Consider the following 14,656-nt stretch of genomic DNA (forward strand, 5'->3'; position numbering starts at 1 on the left):
AACTCACATTAGAGTGCATCTGTGGGGAAACATTTTGCTTATAATATGGGGAGAGCTTTGGGAGTCACAGGCAAGGTTCATGTCTCCCCAGTTTTGTGTGAAACATCAATCCCTCTCTCCCTAGAGGTATCTTTGGGGCTATTGCTTAGGGCTACTTTGGGCAAGCATCACAGAGTGCCCTTCATGCAGACCCACATATTGTAGCACAGAAACCTGAGGTTTTGACCTGGGAACATGCACTTCTACAAGGTCCCACAGGTGAATTCACCAGAGCTGAGTCTGCTGGCAGGGACTGTGCTGCTCTCCACAGGGACATCCATGGCTGCGTGTTTCAGAGCACAGCCTGCATCCCACCCGCCTGAGCAATTATGCCAAAGAGAAATTCCTCTGATCTTTAAAGCTCATATTATCCCTGAACTAAAACACTGTGGTGAGCATCTCACAGCACTGGTAGTGAGCATGGCAGGCGTCCTGCCGGGGTACCCAAAGCGTGGTGTGTATCACTTCAGTTTTTGGTAAGAAACATCAGCTAATCAGTGAATAATCAGAGGTTGTTCATGAAAGAAGGCGACATCAAAGCAAATAATTTAAGGAACCCCTCGAGGGCCAGGGGAGTTGTAAGGTCTGAGGCTGAATCACATGAGCTCAGTTTCCATGAACTGTGTCTCAGTTTTCCTGCAGGTACAAGTTAGAAATGCTTACGATAAATGTTTAGAATTATTTGGGGAAGGGGGGATGTTAAATCACAGTAATTATAAGCTGTGACGGCTTTGGTGCAGTGCCATTTGAAAGCAGACGTGATTTCAACACCTAATGCAAGAGTCCTTAAAAAACATTGCTTCCTGGGTAAATGGGGGTGATACCAGAAGAGAGTTTCAGTTCCAGCAGCAGTTTGCTTTACTGTCAGCATTGCAGACCACAGCCATGCAAAATCATTTGACAGCAGGTTTCCTTTTTAGCTTGATAGCTTACAGACAGGACAGACAGGCCAGTGACTGGGGAAAGAGGAACACAGGAGTTCTAGGCCAGGAGAGGGATGGCTTGTCTCAGTGAACCAATGCAGTCTGGTCCCATGAACTAGAAGGCAAGAATCTGGACAGTTGCTCTGCTGGTCCTACATTGCAAGCATGGATGAAGCTGCAGCACCCTGTGTCCTCTTTTCCAGTTTCTTCTGGAGTTTTAAAGGACTTTGGGATCTGAATTATGTTATGCATTTCTGTAATATCTGTTATGGGTTGGTCCCCATCTTTATAGTGGTTTCTTCAATGTAAAGGGCAATAGCCATGCTTAGATATGAGTGACCCAGCAGTTGGTTGACTCCACTGGATGCTAGAGACTCAAAAGGGAGAGCTGTTCTGCAGAGTCAGTCATTGACAGAGCTGAGAAAGGTCAGAGGAGTCCCTCATCTGTTCAGTCCATGCATCCCTGATCTTTCTGCCAGCTGGTGCTGAAAAAAACCAAAACCAAATCCAACAAGGTTCAAATGCCGTGGGTTCCTTTTAAACTTAACTGAAAGTGTCTGGCTGAAGTAACCACCCCCAGCCACTCAAAGAGATAAATAGCTTCTCTGATTATGCTGACAGGAAGCATTTCCACTCTTGCATGCACTGGGGATGTACATAATGCAAGCAACTTTACTAAGAGGAAAAGCATGAGCTTGGGAAAACACAGCAACAAGTCAACAACATCTTTACGTGAGTAATAAGACAAATATTTACTCCCACAACACTGCAGGCAGGAATCCTGTGCCTCAGCTTTCACACAATCATAGAATCATAGAATAGTTAGGGTTGGAAAGGACCTCAAGATCATCCAGTTCCACCCCCCCTGCCATTGGCAAGGAAACCTCACACTAAACCATGGCACCCAAGGCTCTGTCCAACCTGGCCTTGAACACTGCCAGGGATGGAGCATTCACAACCTCCCTGGGCAACCCATTCCAGTGCCTCACCACCCTCACAAGAAAGAACTTCTTCCTTAGATCCAGTCTAAACTTCCCCTGTTTCAGTTTGAACCCATCACCCCTTGTCCTATCACTACAGTCCCTGATGAAGAGTCCCTCTCCAACATCCTTGTAGCCCCCTTCAGACACTGGAAGCTGCTCTGAGGTCTCCACACAGCTTCTCTTCTCCAGGCTGAACAGCTCCAACTTTCTCAGCCTGTCTCCACACAGGAGGTGCTCCAGCCCCTGCTCATCCTGGTGGCCTCCTCTGGACTTGTACCAACAGTTCCATGTCCTTTTTATGTTGAGGACACCAGAACTGCACACAATGCTCCAGGTGAGGTCTCACCTGTGGAGAAACATCTCATCCTTTTGTGGCCAGCAAAATCATTGCACCCAGGACTGCTCTCAGGGAGTTGATTTCCAGCCCTTGGAGGAGCTCATTATCACTTCACACCATCTGTCCTCGCACCATCCCCTCCGTGTTGTCCTGATACCATGGGGACATGGCACCATACTTGCCTCACTGTCCCTTAGCTAGCAGAGGTTTGCACTATGAGCCTCCCCTTCTCAGTCCTGTGTCAGTGAGTGTGGACAGGTTGCACTCGAGTCCTGCAGGACCGCAAAGCACCAGAGCATCCAAGCAGCCGAAATGTCAGTGAGTTTTAAATAAAATGACCCAAAATGTTACTCGTGCAAGAGCTCTGGAAACCAGGGCTGGGTTTTTCTTCACTGCCCCAAGAGATGATGGAAGAGAGCCCCTTCCCTCAGACCTGGCCATGGCCTGGAGCCCCAGAGGTGCAAGAGGGTGAGAGAGAAGGGATCAGGGCATTTCCCAACCCTAACCATTCTGTAACTCTATGATGTGAAGAAAAGCCATGTGAGGTGGAGCTGTGAGGCTGTCAGAGTGATGGGATAATGGTATTTCTCCTCTGCCTTTTGGAAGATTTCTTCAGAAAACAATGTGTTTAGTTCCTCTTTAGGGTATGGATCAAGAGGGAGAAGAGAAGGGGTCAAAACATCTTTGACCTCCCCATTACCACCAGCCCATGCTGCTGGGTAGGACTCATGCTGAGGGGCTGCGCATCCCTGCAACCCCTGCCCACCTAGGGGTGAAGGGGTCCCCATCAGGCCTGGGCATCCAAAATGTGGTTTAATGAGGTTTGAAAAGCATCTCCTGTGGTGAGCAAAGAGTATTCCCTAGAGCAGAAGGCAACATATGGAATATGCCTTGGAGTTTCAAGGAGATTAAATGTTTCAGATCCATGTTTTGTTCTGTAGCCTTTCATTTTACGTTATTTTTCGTTATTTTTGCATTGTTTCACAACATGTCAAAACATCAGACTGATTCATTACAGCATAAACAGGAGACACTTTGATGTAGGAAAGAAGATGTTTTAATGGGTGCTAAGTAGCAACTGCCCTTAGGGATTTAAAAATAAAAATAGAAGCAGCACAAAACGCTATGTTAACCCTTCTCTTGTATCCCAGGATCATCCAGCTACCGAACGTTTCATTGCACACAGAACACTGCAGAAAATAACTGTATTTTTGCATTCATTCTGCAAAAAGAATTTTGAGTTCTGAAAGGTCTTTTGGGGGATTTTCCCAATCTCTGGAAAGGAGAAAGTTATAAAGAAAGAAGAAACCCAAAACCAATCTCTGGCAGGAGTAGCTGCAAGTAGGGCTCATGAAACCACTTGGTTTTTTTACAGGGCACCTCTCCAGAGAAGCTGTAAAGGAAGGCTTTATACCCTCCCTAGGTGTGACCTGTGTCCACCAATCCCACTAATACTGCTTGTGGTGTTAAGAAAGGTGGTAACTTGCTCCATAACTTGGAGAAGCTCTGGCAGAGCACCCTGGAAGAGCAAGGGTCTCTCTGGTTACTGCTCTCCATCCCTCTGCAGTCAGAGCCTGAGCTGTGATAAAACTGATGCTGAAATCCCATTTGCAGGGGCCACAGAGCCTGGCATTGGGGGGTATTCTGTGACTGACCAGAGACTTCTGTTTTTCCTCCCCACTAGAGATCTGAGCATGAACAACATCAGCCAGCTGCAGCCCAGGACTCTCCGTCACCTGCGCTTCCTGGAGGAGCTGTAAGTATGGAGAAGCCGCAGCAGGCAGAGCTCTGTTGGGGTGGTCCAGGGGACACGGAGAGGGTGCCTGTGGCTCCGGTAGAGACCCCAAGTGTTGTCACTGTGGCTACTGGATGAGGTGGAGGAAGGCTGCACACCAGAACAGGGGGGTTTTGCTAATCTAGCTTAGGGCTTTGACTGCGGTCATTACCTTTAGGCTGAGATGGTCAATGTGCCAAGAGGCAAAATGAAACAGGACCCAATCCATTATGCAATAATCAACAGCGTACCCCAGAGCAGAGACAGCAAACAGGGAGCTTTATTCATCCTTCTGAATACAGGGGCCAGTCTCAGCCTCCTGCCATCCACAGACGCAAGAGCTCGTGGGCACATTGCTGTTTGGATGGCAATAAGCCTGAGCAATTGAAGTAAAAAACGTTTGCCCCAGAGGCTGAGATGTTCCATTGGGCATCAGTATGTGCTGCAGCTTGAGCAGGCGCACTCATACACAGCACTCGCAGTCCCCACGCGCTGGCGTGTGGCTGTGTCGGTGAAGGAGGGACCCCACGTCTGAAAGTGGGAAAAAACACTTAGAAACCACTGGAATCCCTTGGGAGCCCCAAAAATGGGAAGGGGGGGGGGGGGCAGAATATTTAGGTTGGCCATTTCTGCCTGGGTAAATTGCTCCTGTATGGTCTTATTTAATTTGACCATGAGAAATGCCTCCAGGTGTTATTCTCAAGTTGTTGCTCCGTTCAATGCAACAGCTTCTGTTCAGAAACACAGTTTTTTGAAAACACATTTTTCACATTTAGTGAAATACTAATATTAATGCTGCATTTGATCTATGTATTGTGAAGTTACTCTCTATATACAACACGCTACAGCTTAACCCGTCTAAATGAAACACTTCACCTAGTCACTTCTTGCAGCCACCGCCATACACTACATAAACATTACAAAAATGGTGTTTTCCAGAATGTCAGAATTTCCTACAGAATAGGTGTTTGCAGCACTTTGGAAGGAGGCAGTTTCACTTCCCAGATGTTCTTGGCCATATGTTCTGCAGTGGAGCGACCCTGAATCATCAGCATGCAGCACTAGAGCATAATGGCAGTGATATGGACAGGTTGCGGTGACCTGCCTAACCCCTTGCTGACATGGGCCTCTTCTCTGCATGGTGATGTGCCATGCCCAGGCACCACTGCTGCGAGCAGGAAGTCCCATCTGTGCATTTAGAGTTTGCAGGTGACTCTACATACTTATGTAGACACACAGATGCAAAGACAAGCTTACTCCTCTGAGCATTCAGTCTTGACTAACGAGGCTGGACCAGATGCCACTGGTTGTTATTCCCATAACGGCTCAAATCTCATCATTACCAAACCATACCATGGGGTTTTGTTTTGCAGCTCTTCTTCATCTGTCTGTCGTTCCTATTCACCAGACCTGTAAGGACCTGAGCTACGCAATCTCCCCCCCCCATTAGGCATTTACAGACTGACCAGGAGTAACCTTTTACCCTTCTTTAGCTTTGGAGCTCAAGCTGTGCCCAGAGGTGGATTTTTCAGGACCTCACATCCACCTTGCAGCCTTTCTCTTCCCCTTTTTGTCAGTATCTGCATTGAAGTGTGGACACCCAAAGCATTCATTGGGGGTAGTACAGCTTTTCATACACAGAGACCATACTCTTTCGTAGACAATTAACTCTTGTCTTGCTGCAAGCAACTGTGTCCTGATTACACGTCAGGTACAAAACAGAACAGTCTCAACCAGCAATGAATAAATATTCATAGGCTCCAAAAGAGCCAGCTTCCCACAGCCAAAAATAATTAGGAATGAAACAGATGAAAAGAAAAACTTTAAACAGGAAAATCTGAAAAATAATTGGAAGTTGTTAGAGAACATTTTACTAGAGGTTCAAAATGCCACAAGTCGTCATTTGGAAAGCGAAGGTATTTTGACTAGGAAAAAATATCATGGGTAGGAAAAGAAATGGAAAACGGAGCATTATATGTCTATGTATAGCCAAGTTCCTGCTTGAATTTGACATCAATAAGACAGTAATCCTATTTATGGAAATCAAGCAATTTATATGAAACCAAGCAAGGAAGGCTTTTTATACACTATCAGGAATTTAAAGTGATTCTTTCAACAGCATCCAGACAGGGACACTGTGTACATTATTCATAGGGCTGTCATCAACCAGTAATGCAACATGCCTGGCATTTCCCCTGCTCTTTTCACTTCTATCTTTACCAGACTTTCATCCCAAAACATTACATCAGGACCATGACATTCAGGATGGGATCACACTCTGTGCCAGGATGTGCACAAGAATCAAGCAAGCAAATCCTGCCTGTTTACACATCCTCAATAGAAGTTTGTTCAGGTTTAAGAGCTCAAATCTCTGCAGATTTCATCTATGCAGAACATATTTCCTTAAGTCTACTGGGGTGACATGTAGCACATGAGACCAAGCCTTCTGTCTGCTTCCCCACGGAAGAACTGCCCATGCTGAGGCACGCAAAGTGAGTGAAGACCAGAAAGCTAAGCAATGAGGGGCAATCCAGGTATCTCAGTGTTAGTACCTCCTAAGGAGGAGGAAGGCCTGCCTGTCCACCTGCCAAACTTGACAAGTAAATGGTATCCCAAATGATACTTGGTTTATTGCAAAGGTGCCTTAAAAAAGATGCTTGAACCTTCTGAAAAAAAAGAAAAATCACAGGTTTCTCAGCCAAAAATATTTGCCAAATTCAACACATATTTTTAAGTCTTCTTTTCAGGTCCTCTGGAAATTCTTACGTCTTTGGGACATTTTTACCTTGGTCTAACACTCCGAAACATCCTAGAAATTCCTGACAGCCTTGAACACATGTGAATGCGGTCTGTAAAACTCATCTTCTTTGACAGTCAGAGGAAGTCCATGTTCCTCTGCCTCCTCCACAAGCTCCTCATAGTTTCCCTCTCATGCTCTGCTTCTGCCAATCTCCTCTCTTGTTAGATCTAGTCCCAGTAGCCCAGGGTCACAGCAGCTTGGAGGAGAGCTGGTGTTTCACACCTTTTACGATGCCTCCTCTTTCTGTGCCTCTGATTTAGCATCATCTCAGGCTCCCCATGGAGATGAAACTTCATGAACTTCAGAGAGCCGCTAGATGAAGGCTCAGCTTGTGCATGGAGCTGGGGTTCAACCAAAGAACAGGAATAATGGAAAGAGGAAAGGAAGCTGCAAAAAAGATAATGCACGTGTCCCATGGACACTGAGGACAAATGTGCCCCATTGCACATCCTTCCAGCTGCATGGAGCACTGCGAATCCGGGTTGCTGGATCCACCTGAGCCCGTAGTGTGTTAATTGTCTGCTGGGTGCGGGCATGCAAAGAACAAGTGAGAGCAGGGTGGCACATGAGGGTTTTGAGGACAGCAAATGGATCACCCAAGCCACACCATGATGTCCAGCTGGGCTGTGTCCCACAGGACATTCCCGCATTGCCTCAGATCCCCTCAGGAGACCGAACAGCCATGTCCCACAAGGGATTAGAGTCAACAGAGGAGGGCAAGAGGAGTGCTGCAGCTCAAGCTGCTTGCTCAATGTGTGGTCCTGGTGAAGTGATTTTCCCTGCCAGTGCCTCTATTTACCCATCCATTCAGCAATGAGAATGGGCCTCTCAGGTGTGCCAGGACCTGTTAGTCATTAGTTTTTACTGCAAGCTGCTTAGGAAGGTCTTGCGGATGCAATTAGCACTCGTGCTTGGAGGGTGCCAAGAGACCAGATTCTCCAATCTCAGATGGCTTTGAAGATCCCACAACACCATGGACTCCTCTCCAATGGGTCTCCATCAGTCTGCGCTCTCCTCTGTCACCACCAGCCTCCAGCTCCAGCAGGGAAAAAGTGGAGACACGAGAGGCTGTGCTGGAAGCAGACGCAATCTCAGCCCAGGCACTCACCCGTCCTGCTCTTCAAAGGAAACTTCCGTTGACAGAGGTGTTCATTCAGAGCTGGGCCTCACACAGGCAGGGAGGAGGCCGGAGTTTAGTGTGTCTCCTCTTTGTTTCTTTCTCTATTTTTCCCCCTTCTTCTCTTTCTTTCTCTCTTTTTGGCAGCAGGAAGATTGTTTAAAGTTGCTAATAAATTCCAGTTAATGAAGCCTGAAAAGCCAGAGCTGGGAGCCAAGAGAAACAAGAGCAATCAGTACAGAAGGAATAGAAAGAGGATCTTGAAAGCCAGCCTGGGAATAATAACATGTTGAAATGTGTTTGCCGGCAAGGGCTTTGTTACCTCGCTTTGAATCCAAACAAGAGCACTTGGTGCCAAGAAGAGAAACTGCAGCCAAAGGCAGGTGTTCATTGCCATTCACCTCTTGCTTCAGGGCACAGCGGCAAGATCAGACCCCTTCCCAGCCACTGGCTCTTTCACCTGCCTCTTCTCAGGCCCCCAGGGCAGAGGTACTCAGCATCACGGGGAGTGCCGTGCCTCTGCATCAGCGCAGGCACAGCAGGCTCAGGACCCACACCGTGGCCTCCCCTTGCAGGCTGTTCCCTTTCTCAGGCAGCTCTTGCAACCGAAGGGACTGGAGGGGAAGAAAGGGCATAAAGCAAAGCAAAATGCAAGCATGTGTGCTGGGAACAGAGCAGCCCTCTTCTCCCTTGCACCAAGAAAGGAGCCCCTTCTCATGCCTCTTACCATGCGGGTGCAAGGACCAGTGGAGCCATCACGGGTCACAGAGCACCAGCACCACTGTGGTGTTCCCGTGCCTGGTGTCGGAGCACCCACATCAGCTCCTAAACACCCAAAGCATCCACCTTTGGGGGTATTGTCCCGCACAGGGTCTCACCCCAAGGAAATCTCGTGCTTGAAAGAGGCAGTGTGGCAGTAATGCTGGCCTTGGGGCATGACTCCTTCAGCAGTGATAGCTCTGCTGTGTAAAGGGTGCTGACATTCATAGGCAATGCTCAAGCGTGCTAGCACCATGGCGAAAAGCCTTCCCTGGAGCAGTGCAATAGCATCTCTGGAGTTGGGGACTCCTAGCAGAGCAGCTTTGGTTGGTTTCCATGACAGAGCAGCCTGGAGAGGTCTATGGTAAAGAGACAAATGCTTTTAGAGCCATGACCTTGCTTTGCCATGCTGAAATTTGGAGGCAGCATCGCCTGACGCAGCTCTCCATTTCCAGACGGCTGTGGGTGAGGAGCTGCAGCTCCCTGCTTGCTTGGACTCCATGGTTCCCGCAGGATGCTGCCTACATCCTGTTTCTGAGAAGGCCCCAGGATGCAACTTGGTCTAGCCCTGGTTCATCCAGGACTTTTGTCCTCCTGGTTGACATCGATCTTTGGCAGAGGGCAGCACTGGTCATCAATTCAGTGGGTGGGCAAAAGCACAGAGAGGGTTCAAGGATAATTCCTCTAAGGAAGCCTTTCAAAGGTCATCCCTGGCAAGGCATGGAGGCAGACCTTGGTTAAGCTGCAGGTGGGGACAGGAGACAGGGGCTTCTAAGAGATTCTCCATCATGAACACTGAAAACTGGAGCCAAGTTATTGCAGATTCAAAATGTAGTGAAAATGTAGAGATTTCAGCTCTTTTTTTACTCCATTTGGGCTGGGGTTCATGTGCAGCGACTGAAAAATCCTTGCAAGTGAGGGTAGCTGGCCCCAGTTTTCCTGAAAATTGCCTTCCAAATACTAACTATTCTGGGGTATCCCAATAGGGGCACACAGAATAGAGCCAAGGGTCAAAACTGCTCTGAAGGTTTGGAACTAACAAATACCCCCTGAAAAACTTGACAATTTATAGTATAAGGGAATGGAGTGAAGGCATTCAGTGTCCTGCGTTGGGTTGTTCATAAAGGAGCTGTGTCTTGGCAAATGAATCCAAACTAGCTTGCATGCGAACATTCATGTGGGTTGAAAACTGGCTTGAGAACCATAAACAAAAGAAACGAATGCCATCAATCTATCGAGTTGGAACAGGCATTTGATGGGGGTACAGGGAGCAGAATTAGAAACAGGCCTGCGTAGTGTTGTCCTCAGGGATGGAGCAAGGAAGCAAGGAGCACGTTAGAGACACCTCCAGGTGATACCAGACTAGGACAAGCTGCAGATTCCTGTAAGGGGAGGGAGAGTTCAAGCCTGGCTTTTTCCTCAAACATCCGACGTTTTCTTGTATGACTTAAATCAGCTTCATTCCTCTTTTGCACCAGCACAAGGACACGCTCAAGCAGAACACAGAGCCCTTGTCCCCTGTGTGCCCAGGGGATGGCACAGCCTTGGCACGATGACACTGTTTAGACAGAAGCATGGAGTAACTGGGCACAGATTCTGCCTTGACAGCGTTAGTACTTGAGAAATGAACCGGAGCAGAAGATCAAAGGGGGAGGCTGACATGCCCAATAAAGATCTGGCACGGGGAAAATTCCACTGGAATATGGACACACATGTTTGTCCTGTCCTGCCAATGGGCAAAGTTCCTGCCTCCTAATGTGAATGATAAGAGCATCATCGTGTTGCCTGAGCACATGACATGAGCGATCATGCCCAACAAACAGCCTTTGGGTGTGCCATGGAAGTTGTAGCATGACCAACAAGCCCAAGATACAGGAGGGGGTGGGAGCCTGTGGTAACTGAACTGCAGCAACCATGAGGTGGTAAACCATGAGTTTGTTCCAACTTGGAGTGTATTGGGAACGCAGATCAAAGCCTGGAGGAACCTTCCCAGAAATCACGGCAGTGGGGAAGGTGGGGGGAGAGCAGAATCTGAAATCCACTGAACACAGGAGCTTTCCAGAGCAAGCCAGCCAGAGCCAGCTCCCACCCTCCCCTTCCACCTGCCCCTTCTCTCCTTCTTCTTCCGTCGGTCACTTTAAGTCCAGAGATTTCCCTTTCTCCCAGCCCTATTTCACAGCAGGACATGCAGCTGGACTGAATCTGTCTGTCCTAAAAGAGACCTAACTTCTGGGGCTGGGCGATGCCTTGTGCCTCTGAATTCACTCAGAGATGGTGCCCATTGAAACTAGGGCATCTCCCACAGACAGCGGGGGTTTTCCCCTCATGTTCTGTTTTGCCCTTGGTGCTGACATGCCACAAGCTGGTTCAGCATGGTCCCACCAGCACATGGGGCTTCCTGCCACCCTGTTCTGAGACCAGGAGCCCCAGCCTGGGCTCCCCAAGCTCCACACTCCGTTCCTGCTAATCCTGAAGGTCCCAGATCCATTTATCAAACACACAAACACACCCAGGAAAGTGAACATAAAGGTGCAGAGCTGCCAGGAAACAAGTCAAGAGGCACATTTAACAGTGAATACTTGTAGACTGCTGCCAGCTAAGGCATGGGGGCAGGTAGGAGCTGCAGGGAGGTGAGGACAGCCAGCCCCTCACTGAGCAAGCACAGCCTGGTAGGATGGATGCTGGGAGCAGGCTGAGGATGCTGCACTGGAGCACCTCCCCTCTGGGTGAGCACCCCAGCCCTCCGGACAGCACTCCCTCCCATGTGGAAATCAGCAATCAAAAGGAGCAATTACCCCAAATCACAGCCCCCAAGTGACAAATAGCCCAGCCTGCCAGGCAGCTCGCATACTGCAGGGAGGCAGGTTACAACCTGCTCACACACATTAAAGGGACGACCCTGTGCTGTTTATGCTGTCAGAGGCCTAATTACGGGAGCAATTTTCCTTAGATTCTGGAGGGGAGAGACAGGGAGGGAGAGGGCTCGGGCACCCACACACGTCTGCTCTGCCACCGGGCAGTGCGGCTCCCAGAACAGCCCACATCCTCCCCATGTCCTCATTGCATCCAGCCTGGGGGACCCTGCTCAGCCTCAACACCTGCCTCCTTCACAAGCAAAAGGTGTAAAAAGGAACGAGCTTTGTCAATGCTAAATGAATATAAAAAGCTTGCCAGCATCTGTGCCCAACCTCTCGGGCCTGCTTTGGACTGGCTGAAGATGAGTCTGGTCACAAATGATGCTCACTGTCTCCTTCGGGGAGATGCAAGTCAAGTGGGCAACAGGTTTCTTACCTGTGACCATGGAGAAGTCCAACCTTGGCCTTTGTTTGACCGCTTGAGGCTCAGATAGTAAAACACAAATGCAGTAGCAATTTGGGGTCTTAATAGGTTGTTAAACCTGTTTTCATGATTTCTAACCTGTGGGCACTAGGACTTGGTCCATGTCTCCTCATTGGAGAAACAAGAGAAGATTCTCCTTAGGTCAAGCCGAGACTCGAGCCATGGACATCAGTGAAAGTGATGGTAACAGTGATGCAGTTTCCAATGTCAGTAAAAATTCCAAATCCTTGCTAATGCCCCAGCCTGCTCTGGGCCTTGCTAACACCTGGGTGCTCTCATCGGGTGATGCTGTACAATGGTGAATCCCACAGGTTTCCGTGGACAAATTCTTTCAGCCAGTTCTGAACATCGTCCCTTGCTCTTTGTTCTGCCCCCTCTGTTGGTTCCACTTTGTGATTCTGCTTTTCACTTTACCTTCCTTTCTCATCCCTTCACATTCATCCTCATCCATCAGCCTTCCCCAGCTGCATTGTCCCTATCCTTGTCTTCCCTTTGCAGTTACCTGCAGCTGTAACTTGCTCAAGAACCACTGTCTGGCTTTGGACAGATGAGCTGGCTCTACTGTGGTACTACACAGTATTCCCCATCTCCAGCCCCTTCCCCTGTCTCCCCTCACAGCAGTGATACCAAACTCATGTGCTGGAGGAACTGGGCCTTAGCTGTGACTACACAGGTCAAAGCAGAGCTGGGAATGAGGGAGTACAAGAAAATTAAGTGGCATTGAGCTTTGATGGACAGGACAAAGGAGGACCTGCAGGATGCGGACACAGGCCGCATGCGGACAAAGGGCACAGAAAAGGGTCCATGATTTAGGGACATCCTCTCATGAGCATGCATGAGAGAGCAGAAAGCGGTTCTTCCCCTGTCCCACCCTCACTGTCAGGTGCCTGGCATAGAGCAGGGTCCGTAGGTTGGTCCATGCCCTCGAGCAGAGGTCCCTCTCACAGACAGCCTGTGCTGTAAGATGGAGTGGGGTCCTCTGCAGGTATCCAGGGAATGACTCGAGCCGTGGGCTGTCCCTGGAAGCTGGATTTAGGTCTGGCAGGGCTAACAAGCCATTATTTCCTTTGCCCGTTCCCCAGCTGTAAGGGAATGAAAGGCCAAGGCTCCCCAAGCGTGTGACCATGGCTCAGCTTGCAGGTGCTGCAGCCTCCCCGCCACGGGAGCTGTGGCAGGATGAATGAATCGTTAAGCCTCTGCAGACAAGGGACTGTCATTACAAGGATGCTGACACGTTGCTGGCTCTTCTCTCCACTGCAGACGCCTCTCTGGAAACCAGATCTCCAGGATCCCAGGGGAAGCTTTCTCTGGCCTCTACAGCCTCAAGATCCTGTAAGTAACTCCCTCCCTTCTGCAGAGCCACCATTGCCACCACCTCCCCAGCCCCTGGTAGCCGCCAGCCTTGGTAGATGAAAGCTTCCTTGTCATTGTGGGCAAGCCACCCACCCTCTGCCTATAGAATGGGGAAAGTCTAAGCGACAAGGGCTACCAGCAAGTACTTTCCTATGGGCCAGGTTGTCTCACCACTCATGCAGTCACAGTGGTTTTGCATCCATATGACAGTCCCACAGGGTCTGTGCAGGGTAGTGAGGTGAGAATCCATTTCTCCCTTTAAGAACCATCTTAAAAATCTCCTGCAATAAACATTTCATCCCCAAGGGGATGTTTTGAACTCAGCCACAATGTGAAATTGTTGTAGCTGGTCCAGTTTATACAGAGCGAGCAGGTACAAACCTGCTTCCAGGATTAGAGAGCATAGGGCTGTTTACTACGTCTTCTGAAGATGTAAAGTATGAATCCTGCCCTAAATCTCAGGGCTTAGAGATTTATCCATCCCCTGCATTAGGCAACAAATCAAAGGAACTGAGGAAAAACCGCAGCTCTCCCACCCAATTTCAACAAGAGGAACTTTCTCCTTCAGGAACGCAGGAGCTTTTAAAGCCGCTTTTGATCAATTCCTATTTGTGTCAGGCCCAGGTAACTCCTGATGCAGAGTACTAGAGCAGTGCCTCCCTTCTGGAGGCAGCACGGGTTGCAGAAAGGGGAGCAGCACACTTGCTCTGTCCTGCCACCCAACGTACTCCACCACAATGCAACAGCACATTCACCAGTGACCCTGTTGTAAAGAAAGACTTGAAGGCTTAGAGCATTTCCAGCTGGGAAATGGTTGGATGGAGAAGTTTGCTCAAGGCTGTCTTGTGAGAGCTGAAATCGGTGTCCTCATGCTTCAGGACACCCTCATCACCACTCCTCACCAGTGGGGCAAGGCAGGGCTGGGCGTGATTGAAAATGAGCCCTCTGCCCATGCCCTCCTCCTGCATCTCCTGTGTAAAACTGATCCATGGGCAGCACAAATAGCCTCATGTCTTGGTGCATGCAGAGGGCACTCTGGGCCTTACACACTGGCAGCCTCAGATCCCTGCTCCATCAACTCCTCATTTGCCTCTAATCACCTTGTACCCCGCTCCCACCATCCTGCCGTCCTCAAGACCTCTCTTCACGGCCAAGTGCAGGGACCACAGAGCACCACGAGCTTCCTCACTGATGCACTGAGCCAGTTCCCACTGGGCACAAAGCTGCTGGGA

General features: G+C 49.2%; 1 protein-coding gene across 1 annotated transcript in view; it reads left to right on the top strand.

The window, feature by feature from the left end:
- LGR6 (leucine rich repeat containing G protein-coupled receptor 6) overlaps window positions 1–14,656 on the top strand; it is a 109,348-nt gene that overhangs the window by 37,848 nt on the left and 56,844 nt on the right. Inside the window, exons 2-3 of the mRNA XM_057405139.1 lie at window positions 3,967–4,038; window positions 13,332–13,403. Of these exons, the coding sequence (XP_057261122.1) occupies window positions 3,967–4,038; window positions 13,332–13,403 (144 nt within the window). The remainder of the gene's footprint in view (window positions 1–3,966; window positions 4,039–13,331; window positions 13,404–14,656) is intronic.

Source organism: Pezoporus wallicus, unplaced genomic scaffold, assembly GCF_028554395.1.
Source record: "Pezoporus wallicus isolate ANWC-B61680 ecotype Strahan unplaced genomic scaffold, APGP_CSIRO_Pwel_v1 contig_5863, whole genome shotgun sequence".
Taxonomy (NCBI): Eukaryota; Metazoa; Chordata; class Aves; order Psittaciformes; family Psittacidae; genus Pezoporus; species Pezoporus wallicus.